This window comes from Hakea prostrata, chromosome 7, assembly GCF_041222555.1.
Source record: "Hakea prostrata isolate BN-2017 chromosome 7, UWA_Hpros_2, whole genome shotgun sequence".
NCBI lineage: Eukaryota > Viridiplantae > Streptophyta > Magnoliopsida > Proteales > Proteaceae > Hakea > Hakea prostrata.
Window position 1 is genome coordinate 5,042,958 of NC_142606.1, and position 19,933 is coordinate 5,062,890.

At 37.3% G+C, this 19,933-nt stretch overlaps 2 protein-coding genes, 1 non-coding gene and 1 pseudogene across 3 annotated transcripts; 3 read left to right on the forward strand and 1 right to left on the reverse strand.

Annotated features, from left to right (window-relative positions):
* The first annotated feature begins 1,208 nt into the window (after positions 1 to 1,208).
* Positions 1,209 to 2,352, forward strand: LOC149009218 (protein MIZU-KUSSEI 1 pseudogene; annotated as a pseudogene).
* Positions 2,353 to 4,284: 1,932 nt separating this feature from the next.
* SEP2 (stress enhanced protein 2) lies at positions 4,285 to 5,872 on the forward strand. The gene is made up of 2 exons (XM_089162933.1): positions 4,285 to 4,715; positions 4,814 to 5,872. Exons 1-2 carry the CDS (start codon positions 4,374 to 4,376, stop codon positions 5,081 to 5,083), a joined length of 612 nt encoding a protein of 203 aa, XP_089019059.1. The 5' UTR covers positions 4,285 to 4,373; the 3' UTR covers positions 5,084 to 5,872.
* Positions 5,873 to 7,281: 1,409 nt separating this feature from the next.
* On the forward strand, positions 7,282 to 16,808 carry DPE1 (disproportionating enzyme). Its single transcript, XM_089160346.1, has 16 exons — positions 7,282 to 7,918; positions 8,079 to 8,141; positions 8,758 to 8,846; positions 8,934 to 8,994; positions 9,759 to 9,837; positions 10,720 to 10,856; positions 10,966 to 11,124; positions 11,219 to 11,295; positions 12,078 to 12,217; positions 12,298 to 12,329; positions 12,419 to 12,493; positions 13,011 to 13,083; positions 13,868 to 13,956; positions 14,429 to 14,473; positions 14,557 to 14,709; positions 15,465 to 16,808. The coding sequence occupies exons 1-16, from the start codon at positions 7,514 to 7,516 to the stop codon at positions 15,567 to 15,569; spliced, it is 1,782 nt and encodes a 593-aa protein (XP_089016472.1). The 5' UTR covers positions 7,282 to 7,513; the 3' UTR covers positions 15,570 to 16,808.
* A 708-nt stretch (positions 16,809 to 17,516) lies between these two features.
* TRNAL-AAG (transfer RNA leucine (anticodon AAG)) lies at positions 17,517 to 17,597 on the reverse strand. Its single transcript has one exon. It is a non-coding gene; the product is annotated as a tRNA-Leu (tRNA).
* Positions 17,598 to 19,933: the final 2,336 nt, after the last annotated feature.

The window sequence follows — 19,933 nt, forward strand, 5'->3', positions numbered from 1 at the left end:
GTGTGAGGAGTTGGGGATAAATGAAATAAAAAAGAATAAAAATGAAGAAATGAAATGGAATGGAATGAAACCACATAAAAGACATGGGATTGAAAAATAGATGTCATGGCATTTAATTGTCAAATGAAAAAAAAAATTTATCTTTGATTTACCAAACACTTAATTGTGAGATCCATTGCCACATTCAACATAGAACCAACATCACAAATTTTCAAATGGCAAGACTTTTTTTTGGAGGCTCTTGATCTTTTGACATATCATACCTTCAATTAAATTTTAAATTATTAACAAAATTTTGTATCAAACCAAGGACTAGGAAATTCTCAGTCAATGAAATATTAAGTACAACGAGGTGAACGCAACCTAACACACATAGGGTCTGAATTGCAATGGCTCTTTCATGTGATACAAGCTAAGTTTACCATTAAAAATATATTTTTTCATTTCAATGAAGAGATAATCCTGTTTCTTTTTAACTATTACATCCTCCTTCATTGGAGAGTTACGATATTATCCTGTAACAAATAGAATAGAGAAAAAAACTTATTATTTAGGAGTCTGACTCACATATTTCTTATGTATTTAAGAGTCCGAATCACATAGTACTACTCGTTGTAAAAAAAGAGTTGGCGCGCTCCACACAAGACCTAAGACGCCCACCGAACTTGTGATATTTAAGAGTCATTAGTGTATGTTATGCTTTAGCCCCTAATTAATAAACTTCAAATCTCTTACTTTTGGAATAGGAATAGATAAAAAGTAATAGGAATAGATAGGGCCATTAATGGCAAAGGAAAAAATAAAATAATTTCTCCCATATAGCTTTGTTATGTGAAAATTCATAACAAATAAAAACAAACAGCTTAGACTTCCTATGATGGGTCTTCCAATTGGAGATATTTGCTTTACATTTTTATTGACCATTTCCTTTATTCCAAAGGTGCAAATTCCACTCTTGACTTTCATTCCGTAATCCAACGGTTAAAACAGAAATGAATTAATCAGATGACAGCTTTGTCAAAAAAAACTTTCAAAGGTACATATACATATGTGAAGTAATCTCAAAAAATACATACAGATAATAGAGATTATCTTCTTTTTTCTTGACTTTATTGATATGGTTGGAGAGAAAAAAGGAGAAATTGAGCCACAATTTAAGGATCCATAGACCCAGACAAACCCCAAAGCCTTACCTAACATAACCAATCAATTCTCCTTCTCTCTCTTTCTCTCTCTCTCTCTGTGACTCTCTCATGGTTGCTTCTGAGTTCTGGTTCTGAAGGAACCATTCATGGGGGAGCCAAAACCTAGCGCCAACGCCGACGATGCGCCAGGAAAGTTGGCACCACCTCAGGCCCCTCCACCACCTCCACGTCCATTATCTCTGATCCAACCTTCGCAGAGAAAGAAACACAAGACTCTCAAGGTGGTTCGTGCCTTCCGTTCAGTTTTCCGTTCATTTCCAATCTTAACTCCAGCCTGTAAATTCCCCACCCCATCCGGCGGCTTATCGGATTCACACCGCACCTCCTCCTCCGGCACGCGAATCACCGGCACCTTATTTGGTTACCGGAAAGGCCGTGTAAGCCTCTCCATTCAAGAAACACCAAGATGTTTACCAACTTTGGTGGTGGAGCTGGCCATGCAAACCAGTGTGTTGCAGAAGGAAATGGCTTCAGGGATGGTAAGAATTGCCCTTGAATGTGAGAAGAGATCAGACAAGGAGAAGATGAAACTTCTTGATGAACCCTTATGGAACATGTATTGTAATGGGAAGAAGAATGGTTATGGCGTCAAGAGAGAAGCTACTAATGACGATCTAAACATCATGGAGCTCCTCAAAGCTGTGTCTATGGGTGCTGGTGTTCTGCCTGGGAACTCAGAGATTGAGGGACCTGATGGAGAAATGGCTTACATGAGAGCCCATTTTGAACATGTTGTGGGCTCCAAGGATTCTGAGACCCTTTACATGTTGAGCCCACAAGGAAACAATGGACCTGAGCTCAGTATATTTTTTGTGAGGATCTAATCACTAAATTGACAATTCCTCTGTAAGCTACATGTATATTTGACCAAAATCATCATACAGTCAATATACACAAGGTGAGGGTAGTATCTCTAGTAGTTAGATTATAGGATTGAAAGGGAAAGAGAGAAGGAGGGAGCTTCTGTAGAGAGGTTGATGGCTTTGGGCATTCAATCTTTTGTATTAATTGAGTGTTTATAGGTTTTTCTTTTTCATTCAGTCTTTTTTCGTTCCTTTTTGCATTTCTTTTTTCTTAATTCTCCTGTAATTTGATCTCATGGAAAAGGATAGAAAATATAATACTCGTGTAAATTTTTTTTTTTTGGTTAGACATAATTTTAATTTATTTAGTAATATCTAATCCTTTGGGCGGGCGGAAAACCCAACCGAGCAGGCAAAATAACGGGAGCGAATTTGGGAAAGAGTCAAAAAATATTTATTAAATAAGCAAATGTTTAAGCTTGTAGCATGGATGAAACCGGTCCCCTACCCTAAATCACAAACCGGAAAGGTGAATCTCGCTGTCGGGTTCACACACCAAACGGTAAAATCTCCCGGAGATTTGAAATCTCTGGATTCACCTAACCAAACAGGCCCTTAGGTATTTTACATTTGAGATTATCAAAAGCAAGGACAAAGAAAGGAAGGGGGGGGGGGAGGGAATTAACATAATAGAACCTCTCCTATGATTTAGCAGCTGTTTTGGCAAAACTGACAATCAAAGAAGGTGTCATCAAGAAGAAAAATGTATTTGTACAATAGCAGTGACCTTCCAAGGAGGATGAAGTTCGTGAAGTTAAAAATGTTGCCAGAGCTTGATTGTCTGTTTCTACAATGATATGTATAAGAGATGAAGCTATTGTGCGCACTGGAGAGCCATGCAAACTGCCTGTGATTTAGCTTCCAGAGGAACTTGTGTGCCTTGACCTTGCCCAAAAGGAAAAAGAACCTGATGGTCCTGATTTTGAGCTAAACCACATATGCTAGAGAGACAACGATCAACATAAGAAGAGCAATCGACATTGATCTTCACCCATCCTTGTTGAGGTTGTTCCCAGCTGGTCAGACATTGTGTTTTTTGAGGTCTTGATGTAAGGGGTGGAGGAAGAAACTCGAGTAATGATCTATAGACACTTATTTGGTATGTCACGACATCGTTGAGTCATAAATCAGCTATAGGCAATTTATCCTGGAGGGATTTCCAAAGGAAATGCAATGTACGTGGAGGGAGAGGACGATGCCAAAACTTTAGCTAGTTAAAGCTAGGTATTGGGATAAGGGTGTGTTTGGGAGTGACGTTGAACTTGTAGGCCGAGCTTACTGTGAAAATTCCTATAGATGTGTATTTCCCAATGTACCTGCCATCACAGGGGTGAAGAAGGATGGGGATGCTAAGATTTTGTGAGTAATCTCCAAGGGCCACTAGTTGAGTACTTTCTCACGATCCCATTTGCCTAAGTTATGATTGATGAATTTGGCTACGTGAATGGAAGAATGACCAACTGGGTAGTATCCACAATCCATAGGTTGGTCAGGGACCTAATTGAGTACCCATGGGCTGGCTTGCCATTTTCGATTTGAAGGAAAAATCCTTGCTATAGGAGATTGCGAGCCTGTAAGAGTGAATTCTTGTCCCACGAGGATGTATGGGAAGTGGTGGCTTGGAGGAAAGAGCTATTTCGAAAATATTTGTTCTTTATAATGCGACCCATAAAGTGTCATCTGGAGAAACGAGTTCCCATACCTTCGGAGGCAAAAGAGCTAAGTTGAAGACTTTAAATTTTTTGAGGGTGGGGCTTCCTTGTTTAACAAGCCAAGTTAGCGTTTCCCAAGTGACTATATGAATATGTGTTTTATCTCTACAATAAAAGTCCTTAGTTAATTTTTTTCTAAAGTCTCTTCACATGTTTCTTCTTCAATTTCCCATGAAAAACGTGGATGCTCAGGATGGTTGAATACCTTTTAGCTTGGGGTGGACAAAGCTATCTCCATATATGTCTTCAGAAATTCGACACATAAGATAAACATGTACCAAGATAGAGGATCACCGATCACCCTTGGTAGAAGAATTTTGGGGGGAATCCATGGAACACAAATGAATCTTCGTGGATCGCAAATAGAAGTGCAGTTTAGCATGTTTTTGCCTGCGATTTTAGAATCGAAGTGGGGCCCATTTCAGATTCCTGTGATTCGAAGATCACAAGATACCAACGGAGAATGTCGGTCCACGAAGTCTCTTGGTTCCTTTTTATTTGGAGAATTGAGAGACAACGTGGATAAGCCTCAAATCCTTCCAGTATAATCATCAGGGTTTTTCGGGATCTCGAAGCTCTCAAGCTCTTCCATCATGGCTGTTACTATGGCCGCACGGCCGATCTACTGCGAATTGCAGACACAGAAATCGGAGGTTCTAACGGCGAAGGATTCATCGATTCCAAAGTTGCAGCTGAAATCGACTTCCATGAGTTCCATCGCCGATCCTTCTTTATCGTCGTCCTCCGATAACGGTAAGATCGTACTTCAGCCTCGTCTCTGTACTCTGAGATCGTACCGCTCAGATCGTACAGGTTTTATCCGCTTCCGTCTTGACGACGACAAGGTTTCTCCCTTCTTTGCTACTCTCTCCGAGTACATTGAAAACTCTAGGAAGACTCAGGACTTCGAGATCATCTCCGGCCGCGTCGCCATGGTAAATCTTTTAACAACTTTCTTTGCTTCTAGATAGTTTTGATCGGATTTCCTTTTATGGATTGATGATTGAGATCTGTTCGGGGATTTGGGGATTAGATGGTGTTTGCGGCAACGGTGACGAAGGAGATAGTGACTGGGAATTCTCTGTTCCAGAAGATGGATTTGCAAGGAATTGAAGAGGCGGCAGGGGTGTGTTTGGGTGCGGTGGTTTCTGCGGCTGTTTTCGCTTGGTTCTCTAGCGCTCGGAAGAGAGTAGGTCGGATCTTCAATGTTGGCTGCAACAAATTCATCGATTCCTTGATTGATAATCTGGTTGATGGATTGTTCTGTGAAACAGAGCTCAGCGACTGGTCCGATGACATCTAAGGATTACAAACATATGGTGATAAAATATACAGAACTCGTTCAATCCCTTTTAATTTCTGTATTCCATAGCTGTAATTATACTTGTTTATGCATATGCATCTCTGTTGTACTTGTATAGCATGTGTTGTTCTGTGTTTGTACACATCAACAACTCTCAGAATTTTGTATGGTTGCAGTGTTTTTACAGTCATCCTGTGGAAATTAATATTATATTAGAACGGTGTCGGTAGTAAACCTAGAGCAAACCTAGAGCGGCACATATTAAATCTGCTTTTTGCTTGACTAATTCTGAAATGAAAACCAATTTTAACATTTTTTTTTTTAATAGTAGAATTGATTGAAAGCTAGGCAAGAACAGCCCAAGACATCTTGATTACAAGCTTCAAGAAGCCAAGGAGTGAAAACCTCCCAAATAGTTCTACTTGCCATGGATTGGGCCTTCCTAGCTAGATTATCAGCCAGAGTTGGCCCATCTAGAGATATACCTAATACCCCACTTTGGTTCTGAGGATAATAGGAAACGAACATCTTCCACAATGCACAATGCCTCTGTCTCGCAAGAAATACTAGGGTTTTCAATTAGGAGCACCAATCCTTCATAATCACATTCGAAGATATCTTCAACCATTGCTTCCTTCATAATCACATTCGGAGATATCTTCAACCAGTGCTTCCTCCTTTGTCCAGATCAATGATTCCCTCAGAGCTCGCTCTTCACTTGTGAACACACTCGATTCAGAGCAGGGGATAGGAAGCAGCCCAGATACATGACAAATGGTGATTTGATAGGAAAGAATCCGTTTTGTCTTTTCCTACTTGACACATTTGGAAGAAGTCTTCCAAAGCTTCTGTTTGTTGTGGGGGGGGGGTGTGGATAGATAATTAAAATTCGCTCCTAAATTCATATCTACATCTGTTTAGTGGTATTCGAATGATTATTAATAGGATATAGATATGGTATACCACTTTCTTAATAATTATTATTCGATTAATTTACTTGTTTGAATTTATTTTTCTTGATTTTACAATTTTTTACTTGAGATATGTGATTATTTTTATAGATTTTTTACTAAAATGGCTGCCAAAGTTATTAAATTCTTAAATTTCAAACATAGCTTCACAAATAAAATGGTAAAAATGTCAATAGGTAGTTGAAAATCTATATTCAATCCGTATACATGGCCATTTAAAAAAATCTATTTAAGAAACTAAATATTCGATTATCATCTAAATCCGATTGAATCTATCTGAAACCGATAGGATATTATTCAAATCCGTTCGAAAATATTAGGATACAGATATGATATTACCATTATCTGATCCGAAGATGATCCATTTACACCCCTATCTGTTTTATATTGTTGTAAAAACAATTTACACTAATATGATAACACAAGTTTCTCAAGTTTAATGGTTGAAAATCGTTTGATAAAACTATTTTTTTTAGGTGATTTTTAAAACATAAATTGAGTGCGAAAATTTATGCTTTAAGAAACAGTTTTAATGCAAAATTTATATTCTTATAAAAAAATTAGATGTAAATGAGGTTTAAGTGAAAGAGTTTAGAGATATATTCATTGAATTTGACATTTTAAACACATAAATTCTATTAAAGCCTAGTTGGATAGTATTTTTGCTTTTAAAAGTAAGTTATAGCAAACGTATAAAAGATATTTTTGCTTCTACAAACAATCAAAATTGTTTCTAATGATTTTTCAATAGCAATACTTGATGAATTGTATGGCGGTTGAATGCTCTTGTGGTATATGGGAAAATCCTAAATCAAAGCCACGAGATGGAGATATTAATATGCCACAGCAAGAGTTGAACTCAAGACCTCTTAATGAAGAGGTATTGGTTTTACCACTAGAATAGTTCTGCGTTGTTAATCGAGTGAACTTAAGATTATGTTTTTTGGTTACATAAGTACATTTGAAAAAATTAGGCGGAATTTGATAAAATAAAAAATTTATATTTTACATTTAAACCCCACTTTGTCTTTTAGGATTGTTAATATTTTATTGTTTTTTAATAGACTGAAAGACGTGGCGTGATACTAACGGTTCGCTTCAGGCAGCAACCGCAAATAAAAATTCAATAAAAATGAAAATTCATGTGAAAACGCAAAAATGGAATCGGAGTTTAACGCGGTCCCCAGTCATCACTCGTCGGGGAAACATAGGGCCAATAAGAATGAACCCTTACACGTGGGACAAAGCACTTTACGTCCACCGTCAGTCGCTGTTCAACTATCTCTCACACGTGCAATTCCTCCACTCGAGCCTTCACAGACGGACGAACAGTTCTAAGCAATGGCGGATCCTGTGATTCCGTTCCTTCTTCTACTTCAATTCTCTACCTCTAATTTCTAGATTGTTTGAATTTCTTCTCTCTCAAACTCGGCAATACTCTTTGCGTTCAGATCCCTTAATGGCCTCTTCTTGTTATCTTTCTGTTTCTCTCGCATCTTCTTCTTCCTCCCAGCTTCTCCCACTGAGATTCTGCAACTTCACAACCTTATCTTCCACCCTAATCAACGATAACAACAATCTACGCTATTCCACTGCTTCCAAATTGAAGACGAAACGATTGATGTCGTCTACGCCGCCACTGTCTACTCGTGTTGCCACCCCTGCAGATCTTGTCGGCGTCGGAGAGGACCTGCCGGAGGACTATGGAGATTGGTTTCCCAAGAAGGATCCGAGTAAAAAGAGAAGAGCTGGCATTTTGCTACATCCAACGTCGTTGCCTGGGCCGTACGGTATCGGAGATCTTGGTGGAGAGACCTTTCGTTTCCTGGATTGGCTTCATGAAGCAGGTTGCTCAGTCTGGCAGGTGAGGTTTCTTTATTTTTCAGATTCACTTGTTGTAAATTGCCGTTAAGAGTTTATTTCCATTCAATAAGCTCGTACGTGTTTATGCTGGAATTTTCTAGATATGCTTGAATTCGAGTTTTTGGGTTTTAATATGGAATCCTGTTTTCCCCTATGTTTAGGTTCTTCCTCTTGTTCCTCCTGGAAGGAAGGCTAATGAAGAAGGATCTCCTTACTCTGGCCAGGTACTTATTTGTCTCATCAGCAGTGGTAGCTTTCTGGCCCGATTTAGACTATAGTTGAACCACCATAAATGTGATGGAATTTCCAGATAGGTTTATCTCTTAGTCAAAGACTTGACTCAGGATGATGCTGAGTATCTGATGCATTTGAATATGTTGACCGTAATTACTTTGAAAGTTGAAAGATGATAACTGTCGAGCAAAGATTGTTAACACCATCCAGTTATATTTGGCTGTGAGATGTTCTTGTGTTCAAAGTTAGATCCATCAAATGGTCCCCTGTGTGTTAAGTGCTTTGGCTCAGGGATACCTGATGGCTCTGATCCTGTAATTTTCTTTCTCTAGTAGAGCATTAGTTCGATATTGTGCACTTACTCCGCCTCTTGGGATCTGTCTACCCATGGCTCCCCTCGTATGATTTTTGGTATTGTAGTTCCTTTTTTTTTTAACCTACTCTTTTCACTTAAATTCATTTTTGCATATTTATTTGAATGTCAAACCCCTGTGCGATTTAGACTTTCAGCCTAGTGTTAGAAAGAAGACTTAACTATGCCGACCTCAGATTTTATAGTATGTAAGGGTACCAGTTTTTTTTTTTTTTTTTTATCGTTTTCAACAGGATGCAAACTGTGGCAACACGCTATTGATTTCTTTGGACGAGCTCGTTGAGGATGGTTTGTTACTGAAGGATGAGCTCCCAAAACCAATGTGAGAAATTTAATTTTCAAAATGATAATCATAAAAACTTTAAAATTTTAATTTTTCTGGTTCCTCTATTTCATTTCATTAATGCAGCGATGCTGAACGTGTGAAGTTTTCAACTGTTGCTGATGTAAAGGATCCTTTGTTAGCCAAGGTAATTGCATGGAGCTTCCTAAAAACAGCGTGCTATCTCTTGATGTCTTGTTCCCCCCTCTTTTTTCTTCTCCATGTAATTGCGCCTCTGTTTTTTTAATTATTTATTCATCCCAAAAAAAAAAAAAAAAACAGTTGTGGTACAGATTGTGTTTTCATAAGTATATGTTGGGGCATTGGTCATCTTTGTTTCATTTTTTGGAATCCTGTGATTGTGAGTTGATTGGATTTTCTTCCTCTTTCTAAAACCAGTGCATTGAAAACAAGAAAAGAGAAACCTAGCCGCTTCATGGATTTCAATTTATCCTTCTCCTGAACTTAGTTTTGGAGGCAGAAAAAAATGGAGCATGTTCACCTGTTTATGTGATACAGCTTTGATTATCTGGATCAGGTTATGATAATGATTTTAACTCCTGGTGATTTCCCCCTCTCTTTTGAGTGGTGCTGTAGACTGACAGAGTTTATGTGCTAGATTTCTTCTTCTGGAAGACTTATTCCTTCACTTTTCAATATGTAGAGGGCTGGTCCTTAGAGTTCCATCAAGAAGTTGGTCCTTTAGACCTTCTGTTCTTATCCATTTTGAAGAAGCATGGGTATTACTACATGTTTCGAAGATTACCTACTGTTTCAGAAAATCTTATTACTGGCAATTTGCCCATGTCTAGTTTTCCTTTTTGTCCCCCCCTTACATGAGTCAGTTATATGTTTCACTCCCTTTCGGATATTATTACTTGAACATGGCTGTTATTTCTAATCCCTTGTTAGGCTGCAGAGAGGCTCATTCTAAGTGAAGGGGAACTTAAAGATGAGCTTGAAGATTTCCGAAGAGACCCAGAAATATCAGGTTATTAATTTTATTTCTTTACTGGTTTGTAGTTTGATCTTACTCCTATTAAGTTATATATCATGGGCCTGGGTAAATTAATTGTATCATCAATTACTTGGACAGTCTCGTCAAAGCCAAAAATTGCTTATTGGGAACTATTTAGAAAATTGAACTTGTCATCAAATTGTTTTCACAGTCAATGTTTTTCTTGTTCTTTGTTTTTGAGTTGATTACCGTGTTAGTTATTCAAATTGAAACAAGATGCATTCTTGTAATATTACTATATTAGTAATTAGATATCGGAATATGTCAATTATTATGGCATGGTTTCAAGGAATTTTTGGAGTCGTGACTGGTCTCAACTGATTCCGAATGTATGTTTTTTTTATTGGTGCATGAACTTGACCAATCCTTGCAACCATGACAGGCTGGAAAGCCCATTAATAACTGCGACTATTTCTAGGAATTTTTGTGGGATCTTATAGCTGTGCCATGTGGGATGTTATAGTTTTCCTGCCCTTGTATTACAACTACATTGAGTAATTGATTAGTTTTGAGCTAATCAGGTAATGAAGGACAATGCGCAAGGCAATTGCAAGTTCAACAATCTTAAGATTCCTAATTGTCTGGCTTACAGACATTTCTATTTTTGTGTCTATGTTCTTCTCAGCTGTATGAGATTTTCTCTTGAATGGGCTGTTATAAAGCTAATTGATATAAATTCTGAGCCATGTCTATCCAAGAGATACTTTTGTTGAAATGTTGGATGGGGATGATCTCATAAAACAGAGGTTTTATTATCAGATTTGTTCGCTGCAATTGTTAGTAATTCTTCCCTTTGTGGATTCTATAAGTGAACCCCTTTCTCATCTATGTCAACTATTTGTAATTCTTTAAAAGGTTGGCTTGAAGATGCTGCTTATTTTGCTGCCATTGACAATTCTCTAAATACTTTCACCTGGAATGAGTGGCCTGAACCTTTGAAGAATCGCCATCTTGTGGCCTTAGAGGAAGTTTACCATAGCCAGAAAAAGTTTGTAAGTGCTAGCTCGCAATTTGTATAATCCAAGGCTTGTAGGGTTTTACAGGTTCTCTAATTGATGTGACAGTTCCTCATGAAGATTATTTGTTCTTTCCTCAATACAGATAGACTTGTTCATTGCACAACAGTTCTTATTTCAAAGACAATGGAGGAAAGTTCGCAACTATGCACGGAAGAAGGGTATCAAGATCATGGGAGACATGCCTATTTATGTAGGTTATCACAGTGCAGATGTTTGGGCAAATAAGAAACTATTTTTGCTGGTGAGTAGTTCTCCATGCGATAACAGAAGACGTTAATCATCTAATCAAAAGATCAAGATCATTCTAAAAGTTGATTGTCATCTTTGTTTGACAGAGCAGAAGTGGTTTTCCTGTTCTTGTTAGTGGAGTTCCTCCAGATGCTTTCAGTGAAACTGGACAACTGTGGAACAGGTTGAAATCAGACCACCAGATATCACCAAGTGGATTGATTGGGTTTTCCTTCAAAAGTTTTTTGAGTATAAATTCATTACTAATGTTAACTTGTTAGCAAACAATTACTTGCTGAATTTTCTGGAATAATTTTGAAAAGTATGATAATGCTACAAGTCAAAAGTCTATATGATTGATGTGGGAAAAATGAAGAGCAACTAGATCTGCTTGGCCAACCTTTCACCTCAGATGATGATCCTAGCCATCCACATTTTCTGAATTCAGTTTGTTATCCAATGAAAGTCTGAGATGGTCCAACTTTTCTTTCCATGCCCTTCCATCTATCATCTGTGCTATATATAGCTGTATGATGTTATTAAAACGTTCTTTATATCCACCAGAAAATTTGGAGCTACTATTACTTGCTTTCTGCACCCCCCCCCCCTCTTTCTCTCCCCTCTTCTTATTTATGCATAATTTTTGTAAATTGCATTAATATAGGATATTTAAACAGCGTTAGTATAGGATATTTAAACAAGAATTATGGATAATGAATAACCACAGTGAAAACAAAATTATGTTGCTATGAGTTTAGTTCCTATTATGCACCCAAGTTTAGACAAGGACAGAGAGAACGGAAAACACCAGAAAGCCGAGCATGAATGCCCATATCCACCATCATTTAAATATACATATTTTTTCTTTTTACACAATCATGTCCAATTTTCTCAATCTTGGACATGTTACTGCTGGGAATTTTGTTAAACTCTCATAATTACTTTTAAGATTATACTATGTAACAGTCCTCTTTATGATTGGAGAGCTATGGAGGAAGATGGATATTCTTGGTGGATAAAGAGGATACGGCGTGCATGTAATCTGTTTGATGAATTCAGAATAGACCATTTCCGAGGATTTGCTGGCTTTTGGGCTGTTCCTGCTGGTGAGATTGCTTGAGTTATGTAGGTTCATTCATTCTTGCTACACAATTATATTTGAATGACAATGTCTTAAATTTTGTAGAGTCAAATATTGCAATGTTTGGGAAATGGAAGGTCAGGCTCACATTATTACTCATCTTATATTTTGTCCTTTTCTCTTTCCAGTAATTCACTCCTTTTTTCTTTTTATTTGTCGAAACTAGGCTGGACCAAGAATTGCCTTATTTGATGCGATCTTCAAAGCTGTTGGACAGATAAATATAATAGCAGAAGACTTGGTATGTTTTATTTTACCCTGATTTTGTTTTTTTCTCTATCTTTTCCTTCTATATCAGCTTTATGATTTGTTGCTCAGGTGCCTGGTTGTTGCTCTTATTTTGGGACCTGTAATCTAAAGCTGAAGGTCTCATAAAGAAATCTAAATGTTTTGAAGATATTTTACTTGCATAGTCCTTTATTGCTTGGTAAAATGCAAGAGATCAGATTCTTGCTGTTAATTATTTAATATTTAGCGGTTCTTCCTCATGTATATGTTCTCCTTAATGAAGGCAAGATGCAAAATTAATTGCCATTTATACTTCACGACAGTAATCTGGTCACACTTCTACACTTTGGGGGTTGGGTGAGAAAAGAAAGAAGAGGGTTGGGGGCTTTATTGCCTTTTGGTTATGGTTATGAGGATTTGTTACATTTAAGTACACAAATAATTATCCGTTGTTCTGTTTGTTGTTAATCAGTATGTTACTTCTCTTTGTTGATTGATTTTCTTAACGATCCATACCATCATCATGACAGGGAGTAATCACTGAGGATGTTGTAGATCTTCGGAAAGCCATTGGAGCACCTGGAATGGCTGTCCTCCAGTTTGGTAATAAGAAAATGACTTATTTGTTATCTATTTGTACTTGAATATATAAATTTGGGAGAGGATCCATCTAAGAAAGTGACATAGATGAACACACAGTGAGTTGTGGCAAAATTATTTTGTACATCGGAGGGCATTGAGGTCATTTCATGTGAGGTGAGAGACAGTGAGGTGCTAGTTAACCTTGCACTGTGGCTCAGGGAGCCATTTACCTATGGATAGGGAGAAGGTACTTTGTCTGGGGAAGTAGTCTGTGTGCCAGTGCCTCCCCCAGGTTCAATGAGAAAGTGTGGCGGGCCATCAACCAGGAAAGCCATAGTGGTTATTTTCACGTGCCCATGTCTGGGAATATAATAGTCACTGGCCTGGAGTCAAGAATGGGTCTTCCTCAAAAGTGTGTTGATGAATCAATTTAATAAATCCCCTCATTTTACAAGTAGCTATATGGTTTCCCGTAGAATTAGGAAGCATTAAGCACAAGCAAGATATGGAGTTACTGCCATGCAAATAGCAAGGGAACCTTACTAATGGAACATCTAGGAATAGTGAGACTTGTTATTGTTTTTTTTAATTATGTGGCCAAAATAGTGCTGCTTTTTCCATTTTTTTGCATGCATTTGAGAACACATTTGATATGACTGAATTTTAACCTCAGTAATGTTTAGCTGGCAAGAGATGGATGGGAAGGGAAAAAAGAATTAGCCAAAAACCATTATGACACATGATTGATTTGTCTGTTTTGCTCTACTTTTACACTAAATCGTGCTCTATTATTCTTTATCTGTAGCTTTTGGAAGCAGCTCAGATAACCCTCATCTGCCTCATAATCATGAACTAGATCAAGTGGTTTATACTGGGACCCATGATAATGACACGGTAAGACTATGAGAATCCTTTATCTCTCTAACTTTCCACTTATTCATCTTAAACAAGTAACTCCTGTGTCCACTTGAGTTGAAGTTACATGATGCTCAAACTGTTGCAACTTTGGAATTATTTTTGAGAATGTTCCTCATAATTAAAAATGTTTAGAGGGAAAAAAGATTCAGATGACCATAGGATGCCATATTGGGGGATCCCTCATCGGTATACATCAATTACTTCTGTTGGAATCTTCTGGATGATCTCTTCATTTAAATGCTCTATGGATCCGACAGGATATCCGATTAAGTTAGCTTATAGTCTTTGAGGTTCTCCAGGTTGGATTTTCAAATTGTTCATCTATGTTTAGTTTGTCTCCCATTTTCATAGAACCAAAGGGTATTCCAATTTCCCCTCTAATAACTGACTTGCGCATTTATGTTTATGGTAGAGCACTTAATCTAGCACTTGTTTTTACATTGTCTAGGTTCTAGGTTGGTGGGAAAACTTGAAGCAGGAAGAGAAATCCACTGTGAGTATCTTGTATAATACATTTTGTTTAGCATTGAGTTGATTAGCTTCTGGCTGATTATTGATTACATTTTAATCTTGTAGGTTCTAAGTTACCTTTCAATGACTGAAGAAGATGACATCTGCTGGGCACTCATTCGATTTGCTGTATCATCAGTGGCCCAAACTACTATAATACCCATGCAAGATATCCTTCGGTTAGGGAATTCTGCTAGGATGAACATTCCTGCAACTCAGGTATGTGAACTTCTCATTGGATGCAAAAATAAAATTTTGTTGTTCATCTTAAAGATACAGGAACCTTGTACTTATTTCTCTTCCAAATTTCTAAGAAGTTAGAATGAAGAACCCAGAAACATAACCCCTCGAAACGATCCCCACCCCCCACAACACACACACAAAAATACACCCGAACTCAGTCCTCAGTTTTAAAACCTTGCTTGAGGCAATTTCTCTTGGTTGGCACGATTTCTAAACCTTCATATTCTAGTTAATGTTCTTGCCATGTCAATACAAATATTTCACTATCTCTAGCTCGAGTCATTAGTGTGTGACTGTGCCATTACAGGAGGTTGGTCTAGTAATTAGGGGGTGGCCGTTCTGTAACCTATGATAGACGGACCAATGGGTCAAAAATGGGTTAGGCCTCATTTCGTTTCGTACCAGTTCTTCATTTCCTTCTTCTCGAATCCAAGGGTGACTAGTCATATTTAAAATCTTTCTGCTTACGAACTTTTCCTTGGGAACCAGTGACTAGCTTTGAAACCCAAATATGTCTTCTAAGTGATACTGATTAATGCTTGTATAATCTGAAAAGAACTCCTCGTTTGATTCATTTGAAGACAATTTGGTATTTGTACTGATGTTGATCTAATCAATTTGGTACTTTAGGCTGGTTTTGAAGTAATCAATCATATTAATTTTCTGATCGGCCATTTGAGCCACATTCATTCCATACTCATTGCTTTTCCCTCACCCTTTTTTTGTGACAGTTCGGAAATTGGAGTTGGAGGATACCTAGCTCAGTCAGCTTTGACGACTTAAATTCAGAAGCTAGACAGCTAAAAGACATGCTTTCTGCATACGGTAGGCTGTGAAATAAGGTGAGAAGTGAGCTAAAACACATGCTTTCATGATGATTTACAATGTCAAATTTTTTGTGTTTGAATTTAATAAGGAAAGAAAGCCATGTTAGTTCCTTCATGTGGATTGCGATAGTTGAAACTGTAAAGCATAAATTTAAAATTAAATTATTCTCAATAAATTAAATCGTTTATATTACCAGATTCTCCACGTCAACCATATCTAGCTTGTTGGCGTTCTATTATTTATGATCGTTTATTTCTCTTTTTAGGTCGCTAACTTATTCTTTTGATTCTTTCTCATACGTGATGTTGAATGTTCAGTGAACAAAATAGATTACATGAAAGACTTGACCATGGTCAGCTGTTATACATGCAATTAGTGAAGAAAATTTCTCTTCTTCACTACACCACCAATCTAGTTTCTCTCCTTTGTCCACTGAAAACTAGGGGTATAACTGTAATTTACTCTCAAATCCGCATCTGTATCCGTGTAAGGTTATTTGAATGATTACTAATAGGATGAGGGTATTTTTCAACCGATTATCTCATGTTACTTATTTGGATTTTGTTTTCTTTATTTTATAAGTTTTTTTACTTGAGATATGGGATTTAAAAAAAAAAAAAAAAAAACCGTAGATTCAATATGTATACATACCTATTTAGAAGAATTTATTTAGAAAAATAAGTATCAAAATATATCTAAATTCGATTGAATTCGTGCAAAAACTGTTATTTGAATCTGAATATAATAGGATATGGGTATAATATTATCTGATCCAAATTTGATACGTTTGCATCCCACTAAAAACAAATTAAAAAAAAAAAAAAAGCAGGAGACAAATAATAAAGAAGGAAAAATAATTGACAAATAATAAAGAAAGGAAAGTAATTGTGATGAAGTCATTGTGCAGATTCCTACTCTCATCGCATAAGTAGAAATAAATTTAACGTCTAGTAAGTATCTATAACATTTCGAAATAATTTAGAGAAATTACAGAACAAAATTCTAATGGTTTTAAGAAGAACCCAGTTTTTTACTTAAAATAAATAAATGAAAAAGAAACAGCCCAGTTTCTGAATGCATAGCTTTTGAAGACGGTGATCCTACAAGGGCAATTGCTTTTGAGTCCAGATTATCTCTTCGAACATAGAGCTCCCAACGGCAATTGCCTACGAATTACAAGGAGGTCCACAGGATTAGGGGATGAATTTTTGTTTAATATTTTAATACTTTTTTTTACTTATGGGGTCGCAAAATTTGTGGTTGTCAGACCTTCCCCTATCATCATCCAACACTCGTTGCTTTACCTACGTATATTTTTCCCCCCTCTTACCGTATAATCCACTTTAGCATTTTAAAAGGTGAATTTTGATATTTATAAATCTGTTTTGACATTTAAGGAATCGCCTATTGAAATTATGGTTTCTTGACTTAAGACTTGTCAACATTGATGAAAACATTTATAGGCGGGTTTTATATATAGAGAAATCGTGGATGAGAAAACTACATATGCTGTTGGTAAGGGTTAATCCACAATCTCTCTGAAATAAATTCTGTAATCATTCCACCAACTATCCATTAACAATACTTTTATCTAAGGCATTTGTCTTAACCAATATTTGAATTTCTCATTGTCTTTAAATAACCAAGATATTGAAGTTTTGTAGAAACTTTCGCGACTATCGGGAGAGAGGAGGCAAGTAGTGATATTTCAAATGTGGAAAGAGGGTAGAAAGATTTCTTTAGGGAAATTTAAAAAAAATGGGGGAGCGTGGGGGTGGAGGGGAGGGGAGTAAGTGTTGATATTTCACAAATGGAGAGAAAGCCAAACGGTCATTCTTTGGAAATTTCAAAAAGATGAGGGAAAAGGGCAAGCTAATATTTCACACATAGAAATTGAGCCAGGAGTTTTTCTAGGAAAAGAAAATAAAAACTAGTTGAAAACAAAATTATATATTTGTTGAGAGTGGGATTTGAACCCACGCCCTTTCGGACCAGAACCTTAATCTGGCGCCTTAGACCAACTCGGCCATCTCAACTTTGAATGTACTAATTGGTTAAAGCAGCAGACTAAACAATATTTACTTAGTTATAAATTTATAATGAAAAGGTGAAAAGTCGATTACCTCGGCTTTGTTATATCAGGTCATTATAATAAGACCCAATGGATTCAGAAACATAAACGTGCGAGAGCGAGTGAACATAAACAATTTGTTTGGCCCTATAAAAAGTGCCTTCATAGTGTCGTGTCGTGTCGTGTTGTGGTAAGGTTCTGAATTGAGCACATGGGCAAGCCTTCACAACTCACAAGGTGTCCTCTCCTCTTGTCGTGACCACATGGGCTGCCATATTCATCCACTTGCAGAGGTTGAAGTCGACTTGCAATCGAATCGATCCACAACGGATCCAAAGCTACTACTACTCATCATGAGGGCGTTCAAACAAGTAAACAAGCACGCTCTCTCTCTCTCTCTCTTTACTGCTTCCTCCGTACGCAATAGATGTTGCCAGCCTGTTGTCCTGAACAACGTGGTTGGATGCTCATCACAAAAACTTCATTCAATTTATTTTTTCTTCGTCCAACAAACTAATTATGTTGCCGCCCCGCGCCGGCCCCCCGGGCCGGGGTCCCGCACCGCGGGGGGGGCCACGGGGGTCGGCCATTATGTTAGGCTCTTTAAACTGCCCTAGAGGCAGAAAATTTTCGGCCGTCGGATGCGAAATCTCTTTGAATTTTGACAATCGAGATTGAAATGTCGACTGAAATCTCGATCCGACCCAAGCAAGACCCGAAAAATACATGTCCGACATAAACAAGGGGGGACCGTTCGACCAACATCTAAAAAAGTTAAAAAGCTCTGTCTCACGACTCACGAGCAATAAAGTTTGCTAACTGATAAGCAGTTTTCAGACCTGCTAATAAAGTTAAAGACAACAGAACTAAAAGCCCTCTTGAGCACGAGAAACTCATTTAATAAACAAATTCCTACCTAGTCCAGTGAGATTCCATGCCCGTTTACAGCATCAATAACAGATTTACAGTCTGAATTTTACAACAAGCTTAGGAACGCTAAGTGAAAGTGCTAACAAAATTCAATCTCTAATTGCTTCCATTTTAATTGTTGAAGTTGAAACAACTCTACCAAAAGAGGCTTTCGCTACCAAGAATTAGTCCCCATGAAAGTCCCACAGAACACACCCACAACCTCCCTTGTTGCTACATTTCTCCCAAGCCCTGTCTACAAACACTTGAAAATGGAAACAAGGGATGGTGACACAGGAAATATGAATTAGCTTGCTGACCAATAGAATCATCAGCTGAAAGCATTGAAATCACATCATTAAATAAAAACCAAAAGGATTTCAAAGAGCCTTTCAAAGAACCTTTCAAAGAAATTTGTTTCTTGTAAAAAAGAAAAGAATTTTGAGCTTTCTATATTATCCAACACAATGTATTCCAAATTGTATCAAGTGTTAAGTGCTCAATTTCAGAGTGCATGAAGGTAATCCAGTCTTAGACAGTTTGCCCAAAAAATTCCCTACAATCAAGTCATAAAGAGGAAGCTTTCCAAACATCTCAGAGCACAAAATAGTGGTTTGGTTTTGATTAAGAAAAAACTGATTTATTTTCCTTATATTGGTAAAATCTGCATTTTCTCTTTTATGTGGCTTAGATTTAATGGAGTCCATGTGGGGTCCATCCAACGTTGGGCACCACCACCTCACATGCACCAACCTAGCTAGATCCACATTTCACAGCTTAGCTTTGTCCTATTGCCGAGCTGCTGCACACAAACATAAAGTGCAAGGCACAATTCAGGTTTCATGATGGAATCAAGCCTTGTTTCATTGTTGGTGAGGAAATCTAAATTCCTACATTTCCAGAATTTTCTTAGAAAACAAAATTTTATTTTTTTAAATGTCTGAATCCAATCATGTAGATTGGAAATTTTCCTTTTCATGTGGATAGAAAATCAAGATTCTACTTGTAGCACTTTTGTATAATATCACTTATTCCTTGTTTTAGAAGTTTCTAAGTGGAAATTAAATCATTGAAATTGCTCACAGCCTAACCCAATAGTTAGGCCTCTGCCTTCTTCAAATTAATTATGGCTCTATCTTCCTTATTTTTGAATGACAAACCACATAATGTAAGCAAGTTAATCATGGTTTTCCTAATGAAATTTTATCGACCGACAGAGAGAGATACCTAATGAAATTTTATCATGGTTTTCCCACTTCCATGGTTTTTCTTATAGGCTAGATACATGTTGCTCTAGAATTTGTCTTCTCCTAAGTTGGATCGAATATAACCCAAATCAGCTACGAACCAACTATTTGCAAACAATAAGAATGGTGAGAGTATACTACCTCT

Excerpts from the sequence above, each read along its gene's own strand:
- DPE1 (XM_089160346.1), top strand. The coding sequence starts at position 7,514 with ATGGCCTCTTCTTGTTATCTTTCTGTTTCTCTCGCATCTTCTTCTTCC. Across the intron at positions 10,857-10,965 it reads ACCATAGCCAGAAAAAGTTT|ATAGACTTGTTCATTGCACA; the intron begins GTAAGTGCTAGC and ends TCCTCAATACAG. Across the intron at positions 14,710-15,464 it reads TGAACATTCCTGCAACTCAG|TTCGGAAATTGGAGTTGGAG; the intron begins GTATGTGAACTT and ends TTTTTGTGACAG.
- SEP2 (XM_089162933.1), top strand. The coding sequence starts at position 4,374 with ATGGCTGTTACTATGGCCGCACGGCCGATCTACTGCGAATTGCAGACA. Across the intron at positions 4,716-4,813 it reads TCTCCGGCCGCGTCGCCATG|ATGGTGTTTGCGGCAACGGT; the intron begins GTAAATCTTTTA and ends TTTGGGGATTAG.